Source organism: Elgaria multicarinata, chromosome 1, assembly GCF_023053635.1.
Source record: "Elgaria multicarinata webbii isolate HBS135686 ecotype San Diego chromosome 1, rElgMul1.1.pri, whole genome shotgun sequence".
Lineage (NCBI taxonomy): Eukaryota > Metazoa > Chordata > Lepidosauria > Squamata > Anguidae > Elgaria > Elgaria multicarinata.
This window is the reverse complement of record NC_086171.1, coordinates 46,509,491-46,537,063: the sequence shown is the minus strand read 5'-3', so window position 1 is coordinate 46,537,063 and position 27,573 is coordinate 46,509,491. Positions and strand designations below refer to the sequence as shown.

General features: G+C 40.6%; 1 protein-coding gene across 1 annotated transcript in view; it reads right to left on the bottom strand.

Moving 5' to 3' along the window:
- LOC134399415 (macrophage mannose receptor 1-like) overlaps nt 1–27,573 on the bottom strand; it is a 68,834-nt gene that overhangs the window by 18,275 nt on the left and 22,986 nt on the right. Inside the window, exons 6-18 of the mRNA XM_063127446.1 lie at nt 27,366–27,509; nt 21,019–21,201; nt 18,238–18,395; nt 16,936–17,049; nt 15,267–15,382; nt 13,785–13,933; nt 11,432–11,631; nt 10,759–10,883; nt 9,677–9,764; nt 6,774–6,918; nt 6,275–6,316; nt 4,956–5,119; nt 1,520–1,587 (exon numbers count right to left, since the gene is read on the bottom strand). Coding sequence (XP_062983516.1) covers nt 1,520–1,587; nt 4,956–5,119; nt 6,275–6,316; nt 6,774–6,918; nt 9,677–9,764; nt 10,759–10,883; nt 11,432–11,631; nt 13,785–13,933; nt 15,267–15,382; nt 16,936–17,049; nt 18,238–18,395; nt 21,019–21,201; nt 27,366–27,509 — 1,696 coding nt within the window. The remainder of the gene's footprint in view (nt 1–1,519; nt 1,588–4,955; nt 5,120–6,274; nt 6,317–6,773; nt 6,919–9,676; nt 9,765–10,758; nt 10,884–11,431; nt 11,632–13,784; nt 13,934–15,266; nt 15,383–16,935; nt 17,050–18,237; nt 18,396–21,018; nt 21,202–27,365; nt 27,510–27,573) is intronic.

Here is a 27,573-nt window from a genome sequence, read left to right as displayed (position 1 = left end):
GGTTGTGAGATCCTCCCCTTTGTCCACACGCGGCGTGCGAGATTCAGGGAGGAAGGAGGACGTCACGCCCGCCTTTTTTTTTAAATTGAAGATGAGCGCATGAGCGCGCCAACGATAAGGTCAGGTGTTGTTGTTTTTTAAATGATCCCGCTCCCCCCACCCCACCCCCAATGGGCACGGAGCGCCTGAAGAGCTTCATGCCCCATGCTTGGTTACTGGCTCCTAGCGTTTACTCGTGAGGAGCCGGGACAAAACTGGGATGGCTGCCCACACCTCCCGGGGTCTCGGGACTGTGGGAAAAATTGGGCTAAAAGCCATCCTGGTTATCCTGGGGAAATGGAGGGATCATCCCTCCCTGCCCCCAGGATCCGCTGTGTGTCATGTGGATGCACAGGGATGATCCCAGGGCGATCCCCAGGATAAGGCATGGTCTAGACATGCCCATTCTGTTCCTGTGACCCTCCAAATCCTGAATCTTTGCAAGTATTCAGATTTGTCTGCTATGGAAGAGCCTTGCTTCAATTTGGACACTTCCCAAATTTTTACAAATCCGCTGGGGAATTCTCTAAAACTGGGTACCATCGATATGTGAACTGATGTAAAGAGCCTTTCATCTGTCCTGAATTTCATACCATCTAGCTTCAGTGGATGAGTTCTGGTTCCAATATTATGTGATGTGCGGGGTGGGGGGTGGGGGACATCTCTCCATACACTGTCTCCACACTATGCATAATTTTATACACCTCTACCTTGACACCTTTAAACATTTTATCCTACACTAAAAAGCCCCCAATATTGTAACATTTCTTTACGGCACCAATTCCATGTATAGAAGCCAACCAGTTGAACCTTACTTCAATGCTAGCAAAGAGACAGTATCGTCCACTCCACCTGAGGGCGGCTTAGGAGGTCCAGCGCAGCCACATGCCATACACAACTCTATATTCCTGTACCTGGCTGCTGCTCTCTGCCCCCACACACATCTGGGTCTTATAGCTGTACAGTGTTACTGAAATGGTTCAACAATCATATAATGACATCTTGCCCTAAAGGGGAAGGAGAAGCAGCAGATGCAATGTGGTGAGCTGCCACCATCTAGCTTTCAGTGATAGAAGGGCATCCGAGGAAACATCTTTCCCTGAAGGGATGGGGGAAGAAACAGATTTAGGCTTGAACTCAAAAGAAGAGGAACAACAGAAGAGTTGGGGGGGGGAGAGGAACAGACAGCAAAGAACAGGGCAGCCCAGAAGGACAATCAATGCAGTTTAGGTCTGAGTTCAGCTGGGCAACTGAATCAAGCATCACAGTCATGCTTCCCCACTTCCCTCCTTCCCAATCCCTTGTGTGTATGTGTGTGTGTGTGTGTGTTGTGTCTTTTTAGATTGTGAGCCTCAAAGCAGGGACCATCTGTTTATTGACCCTTGTAAGTGCTCTGGGAGTTTTATGACTGAAGAGCGGGATAGAAATGCTTTGAATAAATTAAATGAATAATTAGCAATGTTGCTTTCTTTTAACTTACCTAACCTTCTTATCAAGGCTCAGCTGTAAACCAATGAAGTAATTGTCCACCCTCTCATTTTGTGAGATCTAAAACAGGAAGACAAAAAAGTATTCACATGCTTTTGTGCTCTGGCAATGTCTGTGACAAACATTCATGAAGTTACTTTAGAAAACAAATGCCCTTTGCTAATGTCATACCTTTAAAAAAAATCAATGAAATTTCATTGGATACTTGGTGGATTTGGGTGTGGAAGACTGCCTTATCAGAAAAATTAACAAATAAGTTACAATTGGCGAAAGGAAGCAAGAAACACAATATATTCACTATGGATTGGTATCAATTTATTATATTATGTTGGTAACACTCAACTTCATAACACTCCGCCTGTAGCATATCAGTCTCTCTGGTTCATGTGAATAATGCATTCTGTATTTTTCTGCCTTGGTTTATTATAATTATTGAATGTGTGGACTATCGCATGTAGAGGGGGGAGAAAATAGAGTATTTGTTTCTAAAATTTCAAAATAAATAAGAGGAAAAAAAGGAAAAACTCATGTAGTGAGCACAAGACTTAACAACATGCAACTCCCCTATCAAGCAGAGAGAATGTCCATCTGTTGATGGAAATTTGCTGCCCCATTCAACACATTTTCTTAGTGGGCCCTTGAGGGCCGTGTGCACTTCAAGGGAATCTGAAAGAGCAAAGAAAAAAACTAAGAAAAAATTGAAGAGCTTTTTTTTTTTTAAAGAGAAACGAAGAGAAGTAGGGACCGATAGGAACTAGAGAAATACGAAAAATATAACTAGCCTCCTCAAAGAGTCCAACAATACTGCTCTTATAAGAGCGAAGTTTCCACAACGTGTCCAGCAAGGCAGTCAGAAAACTGAGGAGATGGGCAGGAATATGCTGAGACATGAGCAGTTGGATGGTGGGAGAGGGGTTCTTGCCAAAAAGTTTCCCAACCAGCAGTCCAATGCAGGTGCAGATGCACAGAAACCACAAAGAACTAGCTGTTTTCCTAGGAAAAGGAACCCTGTTGGATTAGAGCAAAGGTCCATCTAGCCCAGAAAGAAATTTGTCAGGATGTCTGCAATTGAATATCATTTTTAGCTCGGCTTTTTTAGCAACTTGATTTTTGCATACCAGCTTCTTATAGATAAAGTTTTCTTAATTTATCTTAATTGGATCATTGGGAATTTAGGTGGTGTGAATAATAATATAAGAACTTTTCTGTGTTCTTTATTGAGGCAACAGAACTATTGTTGGATCCATAGGGACATAACAGATTGATGTTTTGGACATAGCCCAAAACGTTTGAATTTTAGGGCCAATCCACCAGTTGTGGAGAAAGGAAACTGCCATTCCACATTTTTTCCATCATTGTTTGGAGTATTTCTGTGTCATGCAATGTAACGTATTGTGGTAGACAAGACACCATCTTGTGTATAATTTAAACGTCAACTCTGTGATACAGAGGGATGAGGATGTGAGAGGAGCAGTGGATCAAACCATAAGGCCAAATTCCTGGCATATCAGTTTTGGTCCATTGAGTATGGTGCCTTATCTTCTCATATTAAAAGGCTAATTTACAAACACTGGCACATAGTACAGGACATTCCAGGGTGCCAGTCTGCACCAATGATAGGACTACGTAGGACCTCCAATTTAAAGGACAGACTGGTTCAGTTGGATTTCTCAGACCTGGTTCTTTCTCCTATGAGGGACATTAGACATTTTAAATGTGGGCACTGCAACTGTTGCCCTCAATCACTACAGCTGAAGGCTTTTATTAATCCTTTGGATGGACTAGAATATACTCTCAGGTTTTTGTCGACCTGCGCGACTGGGAATGTCATATATGTCATTTTGTGCCTTTGTCCAAAAATGTATGTAGGACAAACTTCCAGACCACTAAGGATGAGGATCACAGAACATAAAAGTAAGATTCGTAATTGACACATGGAAGCTCCCTTGACTTCACATTTCTTGGATCATAATCATTCTCCAGAGTCAATGCTGTTTTTTGCTGTGGAACACATTAAACAGCATCCCCATAAACATGTATGCATTTCAGAACTCTTGTTAAAAAGGGAAGCATACTGGATCTTTAAGCTGGGTTTGATGTCCCCCCATGGTCTGAATGATAAATGGGACGTGTCCCCTTTTTTATAACAAGTCACAACCAAGTTGTTACAGGATTACACCTACCACGTTTCGGCACAGGAAGATACCATATAAGAATGTTTCTTTAATTTTCAGCCGACAACAAAATTGGCCTTTACTTGGACCTCCCTGTAGATAATTCATGGTTTCATTCCAATTAGATTACTTTTCTACACATGTGATATATAGCTCAGTGTCCAACCTTATTATTCACGGGGAAGGGCTTTTGGCACACATTTTCAAAACTCAGCCCGAATGAAAGGTAAAATATATGGTTTTGAAGCTAGCTCCTTCGGTCAAGGTTTAGAATGATATCAGCAACAACAACATAGAACATTTACAATTTTGTCTTTCAGTGTAAAGAAGATAGCACGGTGATTAGGCAATTTCAAATGATTAGGTTCTCCACTTAGTTGTGATAAGGTAATTATTGTCTTTTAATGGCATGTATGCACTATGTTGTTGTGATTTATGTGATGGTTAGCATATGGTGACCATATGAAAAGGAGGACAGGGCTCCTGTATCTTTAACAGTTGCATAGAAAAGGGAATTTCAGCAGGTGTCATTTGTATATATGGAGAACCTGGTGAAATTTCCTCTTCATCACCACAGTTAAAGCTGCAGGTGCCCTGCCCTCTTTTAAATCTGGTCACTCTAGTATAGCTCCTACACTTTAACTATTTTGATGATGAGGGAATTTCAACAGGTTATCCATATATACAAATTACACCTGCTGAAATTCTCTTTTCTATGCAACTGTTAAAGTTACAGGAGCCCTGTCCTCCTTTTCATATGGTCACCCTAGTTAGCATGTATATTATTGTTACAGTGCTGCATCCCTTGGGGACTGTTTGAAGTGACGAACAGTGATTTACAACTGAAGAAGACTGGCATTGAAATGGAATACACAGTCCAGAAAGTCCGTTTTGATTTGATTGATGTTGTTGTGTCACTACTATGTATATTTGGCCCGCATTATCATTTATTTGTTATCACTATTGAGATTTTGATTGTATATTCATATCTGTAATCTTTACTGTTGTCTGTAAATTGGACTATGGTTGAGAGTTATTACATTCACTGATTAATGTGTAAATACACAATATTGAACAACAATTTTTGGGTACTCCTTGTTAATGTTAATATAGGAAATTGAACCATATTTCTTAGGTCCTCTTTCTTACCATATCAGTTTTGTGTACACAATTCTGAAGAAGGCTTGTGTCTTACAAGAATGCATGTTCACTGTCCTGAACACCTGAAGACAGACAGAATAATGAGTGCCTTACATATTTGAATAGAAACCTTCTTTCAGTGTTGCCTTCAATGACAGTCAGATCTCCAAAGTTCTTCTTGCAAAACTCCCGTGCTTTATCCATAGGCATTTTATCAGTGTTGAAATAATACTGCTTCTCTCCATTGATGAGCCATCCATCACTAGTAAACGCAAATGCTGCAAGAGAGACATTATATAGGTACCTATTCTGGGATCAACAAAGAAAAATACACCCTTCTGTTTAAGCTTAAAAATTCACTCACGGACCAAAAAGAATGCAAGTTGTAAATTAAGGCATCTGTTTTAATTTCCATGTCATGTAAGCAGTAAGGCTATCAATGGCTGGCTACTAGCCCTGATGGTTATTTGCTACCCCCAGTATCCAAGGCAGTAAGCCCGTGTGCACCAGTTGCTGGGGAACATGGGCGGGAGAGTGCTGTTGCACCATGTCCTGCTTTGTTGGTCCCTGGTCGACAGCTGGTTGGCCACTGTGTGAACAGAGTGCTGGACTAGATGGACGCTCAGCCTGATCCAGCAGGGCTCTTCTTATGTTCCTAATCAGTGTATAGACCAGGAATGGAGCTTCTGTGACCTAATCTACACCAAGCAGGATATGAAAGCGGTATGAAAGCAGTATATGGTATGTGTCAGTGGGCCCCAACAGTTGTCAGTGCACGTCAATACTGCTATAAAGCAATAGTGTGGCTCCTGCCTTTTATATACCTCTTTCATAGGGCAATATCCTGCTTGGTGTAGATTAGGTTTGTGTCCTTTCAGATGTTGTGGGACTCTGATTCCCCAGTCAGTATGGCAAATTGTCATACTCCAGAAAGTTATAATCCATCAACATCTGAAGGGCCACATGTTCCCTACCCCTGATGAATAGCCTCAAATGATTCAGACCATGTCCCAAGGCATGGTCTGAAGGCACAGCAGGCAATCACCTTACTGAAACTAAGCAAGTCTGGGTCTGGTCAGTGCTTGTTGGACAGACCACCTTGTAGCCACCATGAGTAACATGATGGAAGAAAGGTGGAATATAAATGAATTGAATAAATACATAAATTTGCTTGAAGGAATTTTCTCCTAGCCTGGTTCATGTCCTGTAATTGCTTCAAGCTAGAGGCAAGGACAACTGCCTCAGTTTTACTTAGTTTGGAACCCAAGCCATTAGCAAAGGTGAAGCTGTACTTGGGAATTGTATTCCTGTACGGAAACTCTTATGACAAAATGGGAGCATCTTGACTTTTAGGAAATGGCAACAGTAATTTCACACCCATCACTAGTCATCCATGCACTACAATTTCCTCAAAAGAAGCAACACAAACTTACTTGGCAAAGGTGGATTTGTAGGTTCTGCTTTTAGTTGTACTCCTGGGAAAAATAGCGTAGTGTGATTATCTCATTAAAAGCAATTTATTGCTTAACGTTATACTAATACTCCATGCTAGTTGAAACTCCCATATTTTGAATCAATGGTTTAAACAGTTAAGTGGTTTCCACTTTGAAATACATACATCGGGCCTGTTCAGACAACATGCTAAGCCATGGTTAGGTTGCTAACCCTTTTGCAGTAAATGGTTACTGAGTGTGTTTAAACCATAGTTATGTAGCCACCATGGTTAGAAATGGTTCACACAACATGCTAAGTTAGTTTCTTTCTATAAATTTTATATGAGGGTAGAAAATGTCTCATACTTAAAAAGGTTTCTGAATTGATCAGTTAGAGACATGATTCATTTTTAAAACATTTTTTAATATTGGTTTTGTGATACTTTATTACAAGCATTCTTCTGATGACATTTTGGCTTAATATGACTAGAAATGTTACCTTTATTAACCTGGCAAATCCAGAAGTATACGTCATCACAGTGTACATCATTCCAGCGCATGCGAACAGTTGGATTTAACTCTCCACAGTGTTCTATTCCATTATAATTATTGGGTTCGCCATATTCCCAGTTTGTATATCCTAGCTAATGTAGAAATAAGTCTGTTACTCATTTGCCTAAAAAGAAGGGTATTTCATTTGTGCTACAAATTATACAGTACCAATAGCTGGAATATTTCCAGTTTTAAGGCTCTTAGAAGTGATGATACTCTTTAATGAAGATCCTAAAAACAAGGGTGTCAGCCAAGATGGCTGACACTCCTTAAAAGCATATGCTTGCCGATAGAGCCATGCTACTTGACCAATTTTGAAGAAATTTTGAAGGCAAGTTAGTAGTATGATCCTGATTAACCCAGTTGCAACCAAACCAGGGGGCTGTCTTCATGGTGCTGAGTTGGCACCGCTCCATCACCAAAACCCATGGTATCACTAGTGCAGGGTGGCGTAAAGTTATTTACACAGAGGAAGGCAGTGTTGGCTTTTCAGCAGCCATTAGGCTCACTGGGCTTGCCCCCTCCACCTTCCACAGCTGCCACTGTCCAATGAGAAGTCACCCTCCACCAGGGAATCATATCACGCCAGTCACATCACACCAGTCCTTCTACAAATTCATTGGCTGCCAGTCCAGATCTGGGCCCGATTCAAAGTGCTGGTATTAACATTCAAAGCCCTAAACGGTTTGGGGCCAGGTTATTTGAAGGAACGCCTCCTCCCATATGTGCCTGCCCGGACCTTAAGATCATCCACAGGGGTCCTTCTCCGTGAGCCCCTGCCAAAGGAAGTGAGGCAGATGGCTACTAGGAGGAGGGCTTTCTCTGCTGTGGCACCCCGGTTGTGGAACGAGCTCCCCAGAGAGGTTCGCTTGGCGCCTACATCGTTTTCTTTCCGTCTCCAGCTGACGACTTCTTTATTTTCTCAGTATTTTAACACCTAATTTAACTTAAATTTAAACTTTTCTGTTTTAATCTCATATTTTAACCTATATTAATTTTTGCTGTGTGGTTTTATTCTGGTTGTGCTTTTTATATTGTATTTCGTATGAGTGTTTTAAATTTGTTGGTTGTTTTTATGCTCTTCATGGTTTTTAATTTTTGTGAACTGCCCAGAGAGCTTCGGCTATTGGGCGGTATAAAAATGTAATAAATAAATAAATAAGATATTGCCCGAGCGAGGACAGACAGGGAACAACCTGCTGACCTCACTTGGGCAGGAAAAGTAGGGTAAGTCCCCAACTTTTCTGCTACCAACCCATAAGTCCCCAAGGCTTATGTCTCAGCATTAATCCCTCAACTTGAATTGGGCCTGTAAGCAAACATAGAACCAATGCAATTGATATAAATTTGGTGTAATGCACTCAGTATACAAGGCATCAGTTAGAACCCTAACTTATATTTCTGAACTCTCTCAATAATTAGTGGACAGCTGGACAGAGTACACAGTTAAGGTGCACAGTACCTAAGACAGGTCAAGTTATTTTTGGCACCTGAAACAGAAATCTCACATCTGCCTCTCCCTGGTTCCTGGCAGTAAAACTACAATAATAATAATACATTTAATACATCCCCTTTCATGACATCCAACTGTCCTGGATTTTTTAGGAAATAGTTAATTTTCTTTTATTTGCTGGGAAGGCTATTAATAAAATACCAACCCAAGTCTCTTACAACAATATAAGGTATCTTATTGTGAAATGCAAATGCAAAATGAATAATAATAATAATAATAATAATAATAATAATAAAAAAATAGGAATTTTAAAATGTAAATAAGTAAAATGCACACACCAGTAATTGTATTAATGGGAATATACACAAAGACACAAGCAGGTTTACATTGAATTCTGGGTAACAGGCATACAAATTAGCTGTCAAGATAACCTGAATGGTATCCAAAGAGAAAATGCCAAGTTAAAGCCCTATAATGTGGGCCAAAGTTTTAGTTGAGTAATAAACAAGTGTAGGACAGTATTATTCCAGGTTAAAAAATACTTAAAGTTTTCAGCTATCAATTGATGAGCAAAAGATATTGTGCAAAGTATACACATCAAAAACTTGATATACAGATGTCCAAAAAAAAAAAAATAGACTTAACTAGCAAATATGGATTTCAAAGGCTTCCAAAATACTGAAACTAAAAATTAAAAACACTCAGCAAAGGTAAAATCTATAACACAGCACTAACTCTGCCTATAATTAGGGCTGGCCATAGTTGTTATACTTTAAATGTCTCACCTATTACAGTATGTTGCCTATATAGTATACTAAGGACTATAATTAGACTGTTCTTTTTCGCTACCTGCATTTTTAAAAGAGTTGAGACAAAAATTCTCAGAAGATACGTTTCTGAGAAAATTTCTGAAGTATTCCATGTTTCACCCCCATTGAAAAATACTTTCCAGAGGGGTAGCCATGTTAGTTCTGTTGTAACAAAAACAACAAATAGTCTTGTATCACCATAAAGCCTAAGAAATTTATTATGGCATAAGATTTTTTTAGTCTTTAAGGTGTCACAATTGTGTTTGTTGTTTCTGATAGAAAAACAAGATCATTCTGCAGAATTTTCTTTGAACATTCTCCGTGTGTGTGTGTGTGTGTGTGTGTGTGTGTGTGTTCACGTGTGTGTCCCAAACAGTGAGGAAAGCTTGCAATCAGGAATGGAATGGAGTTGGAACAAGCTTCACCATGGAAATCAGAGAACGTTAATGAACCCAAGTTCAACAATCCAATGAATTTCAAAATGTGAGCTTATATTAGTGAAGAATTTAAGATCCTTGATCTCTCTCGCACGTACGTAGGAAGAACAATAGAAAAAACAAACGTTAATAAAAAGAGTTAGACACTCACTGGAGAGCCATCACTCCATGCAAATCCTTCCTCCGGATTTATGTAATTTAAGCCTATCCAGAAATGCGAAGTGGTGTATCCAAAGCTCCTAGGAAATCACACAAAGCAAAGTAAACCCAAGGGTAGCTAAACATTTTAGGAGTCAGTTTGTATGAAACACATGTGATTGAATATACTATCACCTATCTACCTATCATAGAATCATAGAATAGCAGAGTTGGAAGGGGCCTACAAGGCCATCGAGTCCAACCCCCTGCTCAATGCAGGAATCCACCCTAAAGCATCCCTGACAGATGGTTGTCCAGCTGCCTCTTGAAGGCCTCTAGTGTGGGAGAGCCCACAACTTCACCAGGCAACTGATTCCATTGTCGTACTGCTCTCTAACTGCTCTCTAACAGATAGACAGGTGACAGATCAACTATCTGTAATTTCTATGCCACCTTTCTGAAACCAACCACACAGTTTACATAAAAAAGCAAATGATAAAACCATCAAATAAAAACATAGTAAAACACTAAGAGCTCATTTACACCAAGCAGGATATTCCAAAATGAAAGCAATATGAAAGCAGTATATAAAAGGCAGGAGCCACACTACTGCTTTATAGCAGTATTGAAGTGTGCTGCAGGATCCTTTTTAGTGGTACTGAAGTGCACTGACAACTGTTGGGGGTCTTGACAGATCTACATCGAGCAGGGTGTAACACTATGAAAGTGTTATGAAAGCGGTATGTGGTATATGTCAATGGGCTCCAACATTTGTCAGTGCACTTCAATACCACTACAAAGCAATAGTGTGGCTCCTGCCTTTTATATACCGCTTTCATACCACTTTCATAGTGGAATATCTTGCTTGGTGTAGATGAGCCCTAAATGATATTTTACATCTCTTCCTAGAATGAAAGAATTATGATAGCATAGATAAGGGGAGAGCAAGTTGTGGGCCTCCAGAAGTTTTAGCCTACAACTCCCACCAAACTTAGCCAGCATAGCCAATGGTGAGGAATGATGGGAGTTGTAGGTTGAAACATCTGGAGGGACACAACTTGCCCAACTCTGGCATAGCTAAATCGATTTACTTACGCTAAGTAACGCTGCAGTGAACGTTCTTCTTTTAAACTGCTAATGGAAGCCAGGTCACCTCCAATGGCTGTACAAAAACTCCGAGCTTCAGCCCATGGTTTCTTCTCTTCTTTTCTTGAGTAAGCCTAATGACAATATATTACTTTACAATTGGGCAAAATACACTGTGCACATGATAAAGTTGAATAGCAAGACTTCATAAAACTCACTATAACAAAGCAAACATGAAACAGTTTAGAGAGTATTCTGGCCATAGAAACACTGTCCGGTACAGGTCCAGTTTAAAGATTAATAGCCAAAATAAGGAAGAGCATCCAGGGTCTTGAAGTCATCCATCAACAGTAAGTACCTGGACACCAAACTGAGCATGCACACGGGTCACCTGGTCCCAGTCTTCCTCTCTATGATGTGATTTACTGTATTTCTAGTTAAATTATAGCGATTATTTCTAAATTTGCATCGACACATAAACATCAGCATATGAAAATTTTATACAAATCCGCACCGTCTTTTGTCCTCTTTTAGTTCCTCTCTTTTGGTGATCCATAAATGGCCAACTAATCCTAACACTTCCTAATAAGGCAGCCTCCACATACACATATACTCACATATACACACATAGGGGAAACGTATTTATTAAAGCTTCTATAAATCCTGCACTTGAATGTCATACTTTGAAACACACGCTCCTCTGGTCACTTGAACTCCAGTCGTCAGGGCATCTGGGGGCAGGAGTTGTTGTTGGTAAAGGTGGAGGAGTAACACCGAGAGCCAATCGCTTGCAGAGAAATTTTGCCTTTGTCTCACATTTCAGAAGATCCCATAAGCCACCTGCAATTCCGGTTCTCATGGCAACACAGCCAGGCTTCCGTCCTGGATGGCAAGTGAAGAGACAGACAGGTCCACATCATTTATTTATTTATTGCATTTATATACCGCCCCATAGCCGAAGCTCTCTAGGCTGTTTACAAAAGTAAAAAACAGTAAACTCTAAAAAACATACAAAGTTTAAAAACATAAAAAGCATAAAAACAACAGTATCCTTATTAAAAAAAACAGCTATTCTGGGGTCAATTAAAATACAAACTCAGCTCATGTTGTTAAATGCTGTTGAATGCCTGGGATAAGTAATGTATGTCACTAAAAGCAACTGCCCCTGATTAGCAACGTAACTCCCCAGATTTATTTTAAAAATCACTTTTCAGAAATGAAGTTATCAACATTTCTTAACCTGGGATGCACCTCTTCTAAATGATCATGAAAGAAAGCAAAAAATTATATTGAGAAAAAATATTTTTTTGTTAAAAAACACAAAAGCCAATTTAAGCATCACTGAGCACTTTGGGAAATGGTGGAGAAAATACTGGATGAATATGGCAGACCTAAAACTGTCAAGGGAATGTCTACACCATGCCTTTACCCCAGTGTTGTATCCAGGTCATCCCTGTGTATTTAGATGACATACAGGAGAACCCAGGGGAAACATGGGACAACCAGGGACTTTCCCAGGGATATATCTGGGACCGTGGATTCCCCAGTTTTTTCACAGTCCCAGGACCATCCTGAGGAGCACAGGTGGCTCCCGGGTCATCCCTTCTTCCCTTCTAATAATAGGGCAGGGCACAGAGCTGCGTGGGGTGGCTCCGTGCCCATGGGGAGTGGGGTAGAAGCAATTTTGCCATCCTTGGGATGGCGGGGGTGGGGGTGTTACTCATTATTTTTGCTGTGCGGGGGGGGCTCCTCTAAAAAAATGGCAGGTGCGACATCCTTCTTTCCTTCTAGGATGTCGTGCAGCTGTCAAGGCTCTGGGGGAGGATCGTGGAAGTAGGTAAGTTTGCGATCCTCCTCTCCTCTACACCCTTAGGTGTAGACAAGCCCCAAGTCTTGCATAGCACAAGAAACCACATGGAGCCTCCCCAATTAAATGAAAATGAAACATGTAAACCTGCTACATTCATAAATTGGTCATCTGTTCTGTACTAAACTGGAAGGTAGTTCAAAAAACTTTTTTTAAAAAAATCAGGATCCACAAAAAGTGATGGCCCATGATGGTAGGCTGTTTGAGGGATAGTATCACCCCCACCCACCCCGAATGACTGGTTTCCATTAAGTTTGGTAAATTGCCCTGGAAATTCTGCTGAAGAATTGTATAGAAAATGTTTAAATCAATAAAATTAATTGACTTAAATGTTACTTTTAAAAATTAAGTCTCTATCCCTTCTACTTGTGGAGATATAAAGAAAATTGTGCAGGCAGTACCCTAATCAATTGATCTATTAAATCATAATACAATTAAGGCTACAATCCTATATACTCTTACTTAGGAGTAAGTCTAATTAAAGTCAGTGGAATTTACTTCTGAATAGACATGCATAGGATTGTACTGTAAATATTCAAACATATTTGGCGAGCTACCTCTATTTATGCCTTGATAGTTCTGCAATGTTCTCCTGTCCCCTTAGGCCCTCTCACCATAACATGTAAGGGCCTTCTGACAAAACATCTTGAAATTAGTGGGCGCTGGTGGGTCTGATGTCAGTGGGGCTGCGAATCCACTCCAGGTTTCAGTCAGAACCAGTCAGAACTCTAAAGGAGCTATCCTGGATAGCTCCTTTAGAGTTCTGACTGAAATCCGGAGCGGATTCACTGCCCCACAGACATTGGAGCCACCAGCCTCCACTGCTTGACATGTTTCTAGAGAAACTGAGAAATGTGTATGTTACAGAAAAGCTGAGTTTTAAGCAAGAGACTTTCAAAAGGTTGAGTAGAAACACCCTTTCAGATTTAACCAGGTCAACACAAACCTAAGAAAGCAAATTACCGAAAAACCAATATCCCAATTAAGCAAAGACACTTTGGGAAATCCATTTGAGGCACAATAAATTCCAAAGAATAAAGGTAAGAAAAATAAATGAAAGCCTCTTTAGAATTCACTGTGTAATAATGAATGCCGTGTGAGTGTGACCTTTCATTGCCAAATCCAGGATGTTAGTGTATACTCATTTCTATAGTATATGTCTATGTACCAGGCATTTCTGAATTCCAGTGAGTGAATCTGACAGTTTCTCCATTGGTCCATTTGAACGATCCTTTTTCTTCTGTGTCAGAAAGGCCAATCCAGATGTATGTTTCAGGCCTGAGCCCAATCAAACTGGTCAGATATGCTTGTTCATATCTGTAGAAAGGGGATAAATTGCAAAACTCAAATTTCATAGTGTGTAATTTCTATGAAATATTTAGCAAAACGATCAAAATGCATCAAAGCCAGTAGCATAGTTCCTTGTATCACTCATTCTTAATAAAATAAAATAAAAGGGCATTGACCTCACTGAGACAGCTCATTCATCCCTATGGGAATAAAATTACTCTTCTGTTTCAGCAGGGAAATATAATAGCACCTTAAAAGATCACTGGGAGAAGAAAAGCACAAAGCCAAGCCCTTTCCAGACATTGTAAAAGTGGGTAGAATCAATGGGTGGAAGGGAAACTTGGAATCACGGGGGTAGTCCTATTTTACAGGGCTGTTGGAAGGGCTGTCTAGTCCAAGTCCAAGAAAACCTTGAGAAGGCAGAGCAGGGGCCATGACGCTGCTCATGAACAGCACCTAGACACACCAGATGGAGCAAACACATGGGTCACCTGATCACAGTTCCCACCACTATGTTGAAATGAATTGCATTTCTATTTGCAATATAGCTATCATTCCTAAATTTAAAAATATACATAAAAATTAGCCTATGCAAATTTTATGTAAGTCTGTGTTCTCTTTTGTCCTCTTTTTTTGACAATGCATAAGTGACCACCCTAACCCCCAGATGGTCAACTGTGTACAGCATACGGCATTAGATCGTTACTTTCCTTCCAGGAATGGAACAGAGTTCACATTGGTGGAATTTAGTTTTCCCACCTTCTCCTTCCCTTTGAAACCACCTGTACCCCTGAAAAATCTGCTCCTGTGAATTAGGGGACCCTTGGGTGGGATCTGGTACAGGGAGCTGCATATGGAAGGGGGATTCGGCAGAAATCATGCACACACACACACACTTTGCGAATGGAAGAGCCACTTAGGACCCAAGTCAATGATTCTCTCAACAACGTTAGATCAAATGTACAAGTGGTATATGCAAATATCTAAAACAGTAAAAATGGCATTCTCTGACAGAGTACAAAAACGTGTGTTCTTTTCCTTTCTAAATGAAACAATCTAGAAATTACTCATGGAATTGGTGCACGAGTAGCCTTTGCAAATTCCACGCTGCTCGCCCGCAAATCTTGGCACGAGTTCAATGCCACTGGCCCAAACCATAATCATTGGTTACCACATGATTAATGGAAGCCAAACCTCTTCTGTTGATCCTTTTGACAGAAGAGGATTGTGGGGGCAGGGAACGGGAGGGGAAGCCAGAATGATAAGAATCCTGCATCTCTGCACCAGGCCTTGGGGGAAAAAATATATGATTGTTGCTCTTACTTTAGGTAAAAACAATTTAAAAAAACACATTTCTTACCTGTCTTCAACAGTAGCTAAATAAGCACCGTCCTTTATACACATTTGACTTGCTTCAGCAAATGCTGCAAATACACTTCCGATCAGGTAACAGTAAAAACCATGTCTTTTCCAGCCCTATTGGGGGGGGGGAGGAGGGAGAAATAACCATCAATATATAGGAATCATGTACATTATCGATAGTCTTGAATTATAAAGAATGTGCCCCAAATTCTTCGAAAAGCTCTATTGCAGATTAAAACTAAAGCAAGAGACAAATGAGAATGAAAGGGACAACACTTGGCTGTAATTCAGCTAAATACTTCCTTAAAAGAAATAGGAGATTAGGAATGTTTTATCAGTGAAAAGGCACTTTCCTGCACGGATATCCATTCCATTCAGAGGGTATTTTTTTTTAACAGAGGTATTAAACCAATAGAGCATAATATCATGCTTCAGATAGCCGTTGCTCTACTTCTTTATGTAATGATATAAGGAAGCATGAATTCTATTATAGAAATACTTTGGAGTGGGGAAAACTCAATGGTTGTCCATTAGAACTCGGAAGGTCAGTGCATGTTGGCAGCAGGAATTGCCTGGATTTTTTCTTTTGTTCTGCCCTTGTTTATCTGGATTTTGTTCAGGAAGAGCTGAGAACTATAGCTATTTGACTCCACTTCATTTTCTGCTTAAGAAGAGCTGATGGTCTTTATGGAAAAGAACAATGTAATAATATATAAATGCTTTTCCTTTGTACCAGGAGTTCCAAAAGTGTGTCCATATGGACCACATGTGACCTGCCAAGCCATTTCTGGTGGCTCCTTAACTCTGATCTCCTAGGCCTAGAGAGGGAATCTGCAGGTGTGTGTGTCTCTGTGTCCACCTAGTGTTGTTCAATATGGCCCTTGAGGCCAAAACGGTTGTGCACCCTTGCTTTATGCTTTGGAGTAAATTAGTGCACATGTCTGGAACATCCATAGAATAAGTTTACATTATGCTAGTGATTCTGTTTGTGTTCCCTAAATTAATTCTGCCATGAACAAGATATACAACTGATTGTGAGATTTAATTATTGCTTCATTCAATGTTCTTCTATCCCACCTCATTAAAAGGAAGGCTTACAACTAGCAAACAAATAATTCTTATACAATGAAATAAAACAGATGAATGGCAATACAAGAATGATAAAATAGTATTGCCATGTAAAAATTCATTTAAAAAAAGCAGATAGATAAGATCAAGGTGTAAAATGTCTCAAACTCTAGGAGAACAACAGTCAGTGAAAATTAAACGTCTGTGTGAATAAAACCTTTTCCACCTAGTGACCAAAGATGCAATCCTATGCACGTTTAGATAGAAAAAAGTCCCACAACATCCAGCATGGCTGGAGCCAGGAGGACCCAAACTGGTAGGGCAATGCTTTCCCTGACCCCATGTCCACAACTGGAGCACCATCGAGTTCAGCCTTCCCCAACTGGGAGGACTCCAGATGTACTGAACTACAGCTCTCAGAATTCCCCAGCCAGTTATGCTATGGTGGCTAGGGGATGCTGGGAACTGTACTACAACACATCTGGAGGGCACCGGGTTGGAGGGCACCGGGCGAAAACACATCTGGAGGGCACTGGGCGAAAAGAAAACCAGGTGAAATAACCACAAGGGACCTCCATATTCCCATCTCTTTTACTCACTATCTGGCAGCCTTCGTCAACTGTCTCCTTTTCCTCTGGAGCTTCTTTTAGTGGTTTCCTTTTGCAAATGTATCCAAATTTCCCATCACATGGCTGGTCAGCCCAATATCCATCCTGATCGGATACAACGAGGAAAGATGCCTGTCAAAGATCCTACTAAGAACACAGTTCTTGGGGGATTGATGGTCATGATTTTGCTCTAAGAAAGGGTGGGCCATTCGTTCTATCCTGACTGCCTGTTTGTCTGGCCTGTTTCGTTCGTTGCCCTTGGCCTTGTTAGATCCTGGAATGGATCTTGGTTATGTTTTCCATTGCTTTGTTAATTGCTGAGGATCTGGAAGAACAGAGGACTCAGCAGAAACTTAAAGGTCAACTCTACACCTGGACATTGAGTGTCATAATTGAATAATTGTCTAACTGATTGTCTTCAATTAAGGGTTGCAAGGAGTTGCATCATTGTACAGGTTGTCAATAAAAGTAAATGTGTTTTCATGTTCCTTACTTCCAAGTCCCTTACCCAACTTGATGGGAGCTGTATTGACTGACCATTTGTAAGTATTTGTATCTGTACTGCCATAACTAAATTATATGTTTATTTGCCAGTAAAAGGTTTATTTTAACCTACATGAATCTCTGTCTTAATTCACGTCTTTGCTGACTTGGCTGAGAACTGCTGCAACCTCTGCTAGTCTCTGGAAGGCCCAGACAGAGACTTAACACAAAAGGTTATGTGCCAGAAACCCAGTCTGTGCCATAACTAATCAGCTATTAAAGCCATAACTCAACAGGCCTCTCCTACCCCAAGGTAGTATTAAACCATGAAAATAAGTTTGGATTAGTATGGGATACAACAAATGTGATTAAGTTAGAGCAGAAGGGGGTGTACAACAATTCCCAGGACAGGATTTTAATCCACATTTTAGGTTTCACAGGCCTCAGCTAGACCAGCGGTTTTTTCCACGACTATCTCGTGGCTTTATGATCGTGAGATCGTCACACTGGTCTACATGCTCCATTTTTTGTTTGTTTTAAAGAAGAAGGAGCGCATGAGCACTCGTGCACAGAAGGATACAAATAAATATAATTTGAGAGAGAGAGAGAGATCTAGATATTCAGAAAACATAATCATGATGGTTTTCAGTTAACCATCTGAAAACTATTTTAACTCTTAAAGGAAACACTGTTGATATTGAATATGAGGTTGGGTAGAAGTAATAGAACAAGTTGGATAAAATTAGTGGAATGCTTGAATAGGAATATGCTTGGATAATGAGACAGGAGGAGACTTCAGAACTATTTTACCTTTCCTTTCATAACAACACAGTCTTCTTGCCTGTTGATATTATGTGTTGGCTCCCCACGTAGCCATTTGGTGAATGTCACAGGGGTTCCATCTGACCATTCAAAGTACATTTGCACCTTCTTGTCATTCAGTCCAATCCATAATTCATCATTTGGTCCTAATTCATTCATAAACATGGAGCAGTTTACGGAAAAATATGTTTTGTACAGAATGGTTAAGAAGTAGCTTCAAGAATCACAGAATCATAGAATCATAGAATAGCAGAGTTGGAAGGGGCCTAAAAGGCCATCGAGTCCAACCCCCTGCTCAATGCAGGAATCCACCATAAAGCATCCTTGACAGATGGTTGTCCAGCTGCCTCTTGAACGACTCTAGTGTGGGAGAGCCCACAACCTCCCTAGGTAACTGATTCCATTGTCGTACTGATCTAACAGTCAGGAATTTTTTCCTGATGTCCAGCTGGAATCTGGTTTCCTTTAACTTGAGCCCGTTATTCCGTGTCCTGCACTCTGGGAGGATCGAGAAGAGATCCTGCCCCTCCTCTGTGTGACAACCTTTTAAGTATTTGAAGAAGTTCATCAATTTTCCATTGGTCCCAGTACATAAAAGGAGCCATGCTGGATTAGACCAAGGGTCCATCTAGTCCAGCGTTCTGTTTAGGAGTGGGGGAGTATTGATGTATTGAGGCTATATGGGAATCCTCTCTGGATAGGCACTACAATTGTGCTACAACATCCAGTGATATGTGGATTGCTTTGAACACTTGAAATGAGTAGGTCGAGGTATTATTATTGTAATCATCAACACAACAGAAGGAAGGTAAGCCAGCATAGCCAATGGTGAGGGATGATGGGAGTTGTAGGCCAAAACATCTGGAGAGCCTGAAGTTGCCCACACCTGCATAATTGCAACAGATTCCCCAAACACAACTTACCAATAGGTACCCAGATAATCAAGTGCTTTTCTTGAGTGCAAACAAGATCCACAAATACAGGCCTATCTACAGAGGATTCCCACAGCCTCAATGGAGCCCTCTTTCCCCTGACTCAGGGTAAACACAACAGGTGCATGCCAGAGAAAGCAAAGGACCATTATGGGGAGTCACACACCAGCTCATGAGGAATTTGCCCTGAGTTGCAGCGGTGGGTGAGTTAGGTGTAGATATGGGAGGCAGGAACAGGCCTGCCATCCCCCTTATTAGCTCCTCACATTTCCTGTGCTCATACCTGTGCATACCCACAACCAGTCAAGCACAGGGCACTATTGAGCCCACAGGAATCTTGTACACATGAGTACTGCATCAGTAGCAGACCAGATAGTACCCTCACACCTGTGCTTATCACGGAAATATGAAGAAATTGTTCTTCAATGATCATTTTTGATAGCAATATTTGATAGTCAATTGCATGTTAATTTTATAAGTTCCCTCATTGAGTATGTTTTCCTTACCTATAAGAGCAACCACCACTAATGTTGTCTTATTGATCCTGGGCCAAAATATAGCAGGTGTTTCCTTTCTACTGACCCAGATCACTAAGAATGAGATGCTACTGCCAAGACGTGTGCACAGGACTTCCTCTGACTAATTCAGAAATCAGGCAGAACACAGCACACAGTTTGGCTTCCAGCACTTTTAATGTCATTATAGTCTTTGCCTCATGACAGAGATATTGCTCTCTTTTTTAATTGTCTTTTTCCATGTTTTAGTTGCTTGGATATTTATCTCTTCTTACAAAATTATTTTAAATTATTGTCATGGATTTCAAAACTTTTACAAAATTCTTCTTAATGTGGTGTCATTGTATTTGCTTTTATTATATGCCTTGAGAGCTTTGGATATACAGCAACTCATAAATTGAATAAATAAATATAAATTGGTTCTTCCTATCGCCCCTAGCCTTGCGTTCCTGAAACTTGCATCATCATCATCATACTAGCCTGTGTCAACAATATTGGGCTAGCTGGATTAATGGTGCAATTCAGTATAAGGCAGATTATTATGTGCACAATTAAAGTTTCATCTGGAAACATCCAGAGTCATAGCACAAACACAATCCTCCCAATGTTGCAAACTGGTCACATTACCTTCTGAGAGCTTTTCTACAAGAAGCATTAATTGTACACTCATGATTCCTTATCCTCCAGTTTCACTTCTGTTGTTTCAGAGCACTTCCCCATTTTTTTCAGAATGGGAGAAATGGAGTATTATTTATGGAAGTGCTGTTTCAACTTGTGTATTTGAACTATTCTGCTACAGAACAGCTCCCCCTAGAGGTTATGTAGTGGAAAAGCAGGAAAGGAAAAGCTCTTTGTGTAGAGATCATCTCTCAATTCTGTGACAAAACCCAAAGTAGATATTGCGATTAATAGCCTCGTGTAGAAAAGCTTTGAGTCACTGCTTCTTATTTTGATTGGCCCAACTCCTCCATTTCACTTGCTTACAGCGGACACCTACATTGACTCCTGTCAACTAGACCAGCCTCTCTGCATATGCATCGTAATTCCCAGATAGCTCAGGAATGATTCAATCAGTAAATTTCTCCTTAGACATAAGAAGACACACTTGAAAGAAGCTCCGCGAGATGAAAAAAAAAGCTGTTAATTTTTTGAAAGCATCATAATATTTCTTAACATTTCTTACATACTGTAAGAAACATGTAATATTTCTTACATCGTTGGTGGGATACAACAGGTTTAATCAAGCTGATGCCATTTAAACAGGCCACTGCTGCTACTGTTTTAGAATTCAATATGAACAGTATTATCATAAATGTACTCACGGTACCCAAGCTGAGAAATTATAAAGCTGTACTGCTCAACATTGTGGATACTCGCCAGATCTCCACCTTCCTTTCTGCACAGAGCTAAAGCATCATTCCAGAAGGCAGTTTCTCTGTGAATCTTATAACAATGGCCTGCGTATGACATCCATCCGTCAGGACACTTAATGGGCACATTTGATTCTGCAAAAAAACCCAATAATAATCAATTAACCACATGAACAAAAAATACTGTATGAATTGCACATGTTCTTACACACATGCATACGTGTATACCCTTTCCTTACCACTTTGCTCGTCCTCTGGCCCTTTCTACACCTAGGATTTTTCCAGGGATCATCCCTAGATCATCCCTGTGTGTCCAAATGATGCACAGGGGATCCTGGGATCAGGGAGGGATGATCTCTCCATTTCCTCGGGATAACTGAGACCTCAGTTATCCTGGTTTTACCTGCAGTCCCAGGACAATCCTGAGGACTGTGGGTGGTGTGGGCAACCATCCTGGCTTCTTCCCTCTTTCCCACGAGTAGCGGGGGTCATCAGAGGGAAGGAGCCGGGACGGGGGGAGTCCAGGGCCATTGGGGGTGGGGTGGGGAGCGGTGTCAGAGCTTCTTAAAAATTATGTTTTACCTCAAGTTTCACTGGAGCGCAAGTGCTCTCCAGCTCCTGCAGCTCCTGCAGCTTTTAAAAAAAATGGCCGCCTCCACTCACGTGGCATCCCTCCTCCCGTCCTGGACATTACGCGGGCCATTTGGACACGGGGGATGATCCTAGAAGAAGGTAAGTCCGGGATCTCCCTCCCCCTTCCCTCTACACCTGTACGGTGTAGAAAGGTCCTCTAAAGAACTTGACAACAGACAACAACACAACAAAAACTGGTTAGGCCAAGTTTTTTGTTTGTTTGTTTTAACCAGCTACAACCTCATTTATGACTGGCCAGGGCTCCTGCCAAGCGTACTTGTCTTGAAAAACATATCAGGGTGTTTCTTTCATAATGTGTGAAGCAGCTGTAAGAGAAAGGGCAGGTCATTCTTGGCAGGCAGAGTAGGCTCTGTCATTTCCATCCTGCCTGCCAGAAACAGGATATAGCTTTTAACCTCAGCAGCAGTGTAATATCACTGCCACCAGCAAAGTACTGGACGTGACTGAGCAGTTGGGTCATTATAATATCAACCGCTTCCCAATGCAAAATGTAAAAGGAACTATTAAAAATAATAATAATAATAATAATAATAATAATAATAATAATAATAATAATAATAATAATTTATTACATTTATATACCGCCCCATAGTCAAAGCTCTCTGGACGGTTTACAAAAGTTAAAAACAGTGAACACTAAAAAGAAATATACAGAATTTAAAACCACAAAAAGCATAAAATACAAACAAAAACAGACAATATCAGTTTAAAACAACTATGTCATAACTATATAAAAACTTAATAAAGAAGATGGGTTTAATAAATAAGAGTTTACTTAAGACTTGGGATTTGACCATGTACTTTAGGGGTGGGCAACATGTGGTACATGGGCCACAGGTAACATCATCACCTACTGCTGCCCACCAAACTGTAATTTTAAAAAATGGTGTCCAGGGATGCTATAGAGTGCTGCAACAGTCAAAATTAGCATCATTGCAAGTAACCTTTCAGTGCTTTGTAGCTGCTACAGATAACCCAAAGGGTCAAAATTACCTTGCAAACAAGCTAATTTTGACCCGTTGGGCACTCATCAGCCATTCTGGGTGCCATTGTTTATTGTTGCTTTTATCAGCACTGAGGGGTGGGGAGATGCAGTCCATGGTGGGTGGTCTGAGGGTGAAAATGACTCCCAGACCTCCAAAAATTGCCCACCTCTGAACGTTGTTAGATGTTGGCATATGGCTTTGTTTGGGTGCTGGAGGCCAGTTGCAGACTTGGGCTTTCTACACCAGGCTTTTTAATAAATGTACATTGATGGTGCTATATAAATAAATAATTTATTTATTTATATAAATTTCTCCGCTGTGGCACCCCGGCTGTGGAATGAGCTCCCCAGAGAGGTCTGCCTGGTGCCTACACTGTACTCCTTTCGTCGCCAGCTGAAGACCTTTTTATTCACTCAGTATTTTAACACTTAATTTTAACTTAAATTTAAATTTTACTGTTTTAACTCTGTATTTTAATCTTATATCAACTTTGCTGTGTGGTTTTATCCTGGTTGCACTTTTTATACTGTATTTCGTAATTGTGTTTTAACCTGTTGGGTGTTTTACTGTGGTTTTAATTTTTGTGAACCGCCCAGAGAGCTTCGGCTATTGGGCGGTATAAAAATGTAATAAATAAATAAATAAATAAATAATAATAATAACCCACAACTTTATCAGAGCTTCTGCTTCCAGATTCTTTAAGGGATTAAGATTGTCCCTTTACATGTTCCCCTTCCACCTGTCCCACCAGGGAATTCATTTCTCTTCAAGTTCTATATGTTTCATTGCACAACTACTAGATGGTGCTGTGGTATAGCTGCAGTTATAGTGCAACTCCATAATTACATGGAGCGATTCAAACTGCCATTTTAAAATAGTATATTTCTCCCATTACAAATAAAGCCACGGTAAATAGTTAAAAATATTTATTTATTTGACTTGTACCCTGCCTTCCAACCAAAAATGGCACTCAGGGTGGCTTACAATCACTGATAAGGTTTAATAAACACAGTAATAAAACAAATATGTTAAACACATTTTTTTTAAAAAAATATTTATTTATTACATTTATATACCACCCCATAGCCAAAGCTCTCTGGGTGGTTTAGAATTATAAACACAACAATAACAGACTAAAAACAGCCTCCAATCCAACTGACACACTTATATACCAAAGGCCCACTTCAATAAAAAGGTCTTTGCCTGCCAGTGGAATAACAACAGAGAGGGAGTGAAACCAATCTTTCTTGTGGGGGAATTCCACACCCAGGGAGCAGCCACTGAGAAGGCCCTCTTCCATGTTGCTAACAAAGATGCCTCTGAAGGCAGAGGTCTCAAAAGAAAGGTCTCTCCAGAAGATCTTAGGACCCCAACAGGCTCATATATGATTATGATTATTATATTTATTTGTATCCCGCCTTTTGCCCAATACTGGGCCTCAAGGCAGCCTTACAAAATTGAAAACATCTACATTTTAAAACCTATAAATAGAAATTTACAAAAGTTAAAAAAATGTATTAAATATATTCCAATATTTTAAAATTAAACATTTTAAATACATGACCATTTTAAAAGTCCTTAGCATAGACGGAGGCCCAGATTATTCGCCAAAGCCCTGCCAGAACAAAAAAGTTTTTGCCTACCATATGGGAGAAGGAGTTCTTTTGTAGCCTGGTCTCAAATCGTATAGAGTTATGACCTACAGGGTTGTAAGTCATAATCAGCACTTTGAATTCTGCCCAGAAGCAAAACTGTAGCCACTGAAACTGTTGTAACGCGTTCCCTGTAACCAGCCCTGGTCAACCGTCTGGCTACAGCATACTGAACCAGTTGCCGTTTCTGACCAGTTTTCAAAGGCAGCCCCATGTAGAGCAGATGTAGACTGCAACCATATCCTATGCATAGCCTGCTGGGGCATGCTGGGAGTTTTAGTACTTTTTTTCTGTCTAAACATGCATAGAATTTTGCCCTAAACCTCCTTGGACGTGGTAGCAACATGCAATGAGCAGGTGCATTATTATTAACCAAAAACAAAACCCATGAGTCAATAATAAATACATTGTTTGGGTCACTAGGGAAAAGAAAATCATAAAAAACAATTTGTAAATGAATTTAGGAAACACCTGGGCATGTTTGCAGAGACTGCTGAAAAGGAATGGAAGGAAGCTGCGACAACGGATTGGCCATGGTACACAGGGATATTTATCCAAATATGTTTTTAAAAGCAAAGTGGTGTTTTCCTGTCTGTCAGAGCTGGTCTCTATGTTACAGATGTGAAATTTGTTTCCATAACTCTCTGGAATTGGGATGTTCCCTGCTCAAGCTGAACTTATGTATAAAATACAGCATGAGGCAACAGTTTTAATTAAAAACAAAGGCAGTAACATCTTACCTGCACATGCTCAGAAGCACTTTATTATCAGAGTTTGCAAAGGTTTCCAAAGGCCTATCCAGTGAAATTTTAGGATGCCTTTAGTATGCTTTTAAGATGTTTTTAAATAATACTAATAATATTTATTACCCGCCTCTCCATTCTGATCGAGGCGAGGAACAACAATAAATGATAAAATACATAGAACTGAATTAAAACATAATATACATTGTTAAAAACATCCTTAAAAAAATCCTAAAAACATTCTAAAAACATCTTAAAATTCCACTGGATAGACCTTTCTTTATAAAGAGACCAGTCTTTATAGCTTTCTTGAATGCTAGTAGACTGTTAAGTTGATGAGTCTCCTCCGGCAGAATGGTTCAACAATGTATACTAGGTTTTTAATCAGTATGTATTTTATACTTACTGCGGTTCCCTGCCTCGATCCAAATGGAGAGGAGGGTAAGAAATAAATTATTATTATTATTATTATTAATAATAATAATAATGTTGTAAACCGCCCAGAGAGCTTCGGCTGTGGGGCGGTATATAAATGTAATTAAATAAATAAATAAATAAATATTATTATTATTATTATTATTACCATTAAGTCGAGGGTCTAAAACACAGGGGCAGAACCAGTGGTCGGTGGGAGGCCCCCTACTCCAGGATGTATGATGTCAGTTGGGCAAGGCCATGCCCATATAGCATCATTTGCTCCTTAGCCCAAGGGCTGGGTGGATCTTTCCTGCTTTGGGCCTGGGACCATTCTTCACTGCACGCGGGTGTTCCCAGTTAGGTAAACTTGTGCACAGCGAAGCCAAACAAGCCTAGTCCCTATCACTACTCTGATGGAGAAATGATTGGGACAAGGTAAGCTATGCCCCATCTCCACTTATGATTGGGACTAGGTAAGCTATGCCCCATCTTGTCCTGCTCCCAGTGGAGGCTGGTGGCTCCGATGCCAGCGGGGCTGTGAATCTGCTCTGAGTTTCAGTCACAATCAGTTAGAACTCTAAAGGAGCTATCCAAGATGCAGAGGTTATTTTGGTGTTTGGGTTCAGCATTTCGGATAGCTGTAGAATTCTGACTTGTTTTGGCTGAAACCCGGAACGGAGTTACAGCCCCACTGACATCGGAGTCACTAGCCTCCACTGGCTGTCCTTCCCGTAATGGAGGGAGAGGAGCTTAGGTGGGTGATGCAGAAGCAGCTGGGTCACCTTTGCTTCTCTGTCAGAGGAGTGAAGGAGACTCAGCCAGCTTCACTCGCCCTGGTCAGAAGGAAGTAGGGAAGGTGAAGCAGAGTCCGCTTGGAGATAACAGTGGGGATGGCAGGAGAGAGGGCGGCTCCACCTTCGCTGTTATCTCCGATTTTGTAGGCCAGAGATTCTGCAGCCCTGGCCGAAAACTACCTACCTGCACCACTGGCAGAGGGGCGATTTGCAGTAGATCAGCAATGATTTTTGGCTCCCCACTGTTTAACAATAGCTGCAACAACAAAGTGACTCCTCACCACCCTAAATGCAGAGGTGTCAGAGAAATCCAGTTGGGGGATGGGGGTGGAGTTTGATGAGCTTTCGCCAGCTTGGCCTCCTGAACTTCGACTCATCTTCCACGAGCTGGCCCGATTCCATTTTTTTTTATTGCGGAAATAGACATTTGTGCAAATTTCAGCTGTACTGTGCGTTACTTGCACAAATTTCAGCTGGGTTTTGCAGCCACAATTTGCACAAATTATGCACAAATGTCTATTTCCACTAATAAAAAAAACATGAAAAAAATTCCTGGAATTCACAGTAAATGCACAGCTTGGCTCGCCAACATCAGCTGGGTCAAGCTCGCCTTGGAAGTCCAGCGGGCCCAAAAAGGTCTGGATTTCCCAGCGACAGACATTCTAGGCTACTGCTGAAATGAAGAAAGTTTGGAGTTATCAGGAGCGGATTTTCATCTGGAAGGATTGTGAGCTTTGTTCAGTATGGTAATCAAAATATATTCCTGAATTCTTTAATTCTAAATATCTTTAGCCCTAAACTCTCTGAGTCTCCATAAAAAACAACCCAAAGTGGATCCTGCAAGCCCTCAGGTCTGCCCATCTCTGCTGTAGGCAGCTGTCAAAACTATAGCTACTACAAGCAGCTGGAGACTTCTGTACACAGGAAGGCTGCTCGCACACCCCTGTGTTAACTAGCCAATGGATCCTTTTGTAACAACAGGAAAAGTCTCCCTTTTCCCATCCCTGCACTGCCACCTTGTTCAACCAAACCCTGTTGTATTCATCAACCTACCTGCAGGAATAACGAAGTTTGATGTGGCACTCCCTTTTTTACAAATGTAACCAAGTTTCTTATCACATTCCAGGTTTTCCCATTTGGCCCCTTTACCAGGATTGAACGTTCCACAGGTTTTTCCAGGCTCTAGGGAAGGACTTCCTTTAAGAAAAGATGCAAAGAAGAAGGATATTCATTCCATGCTTTGATTACAGAATTCCATTGT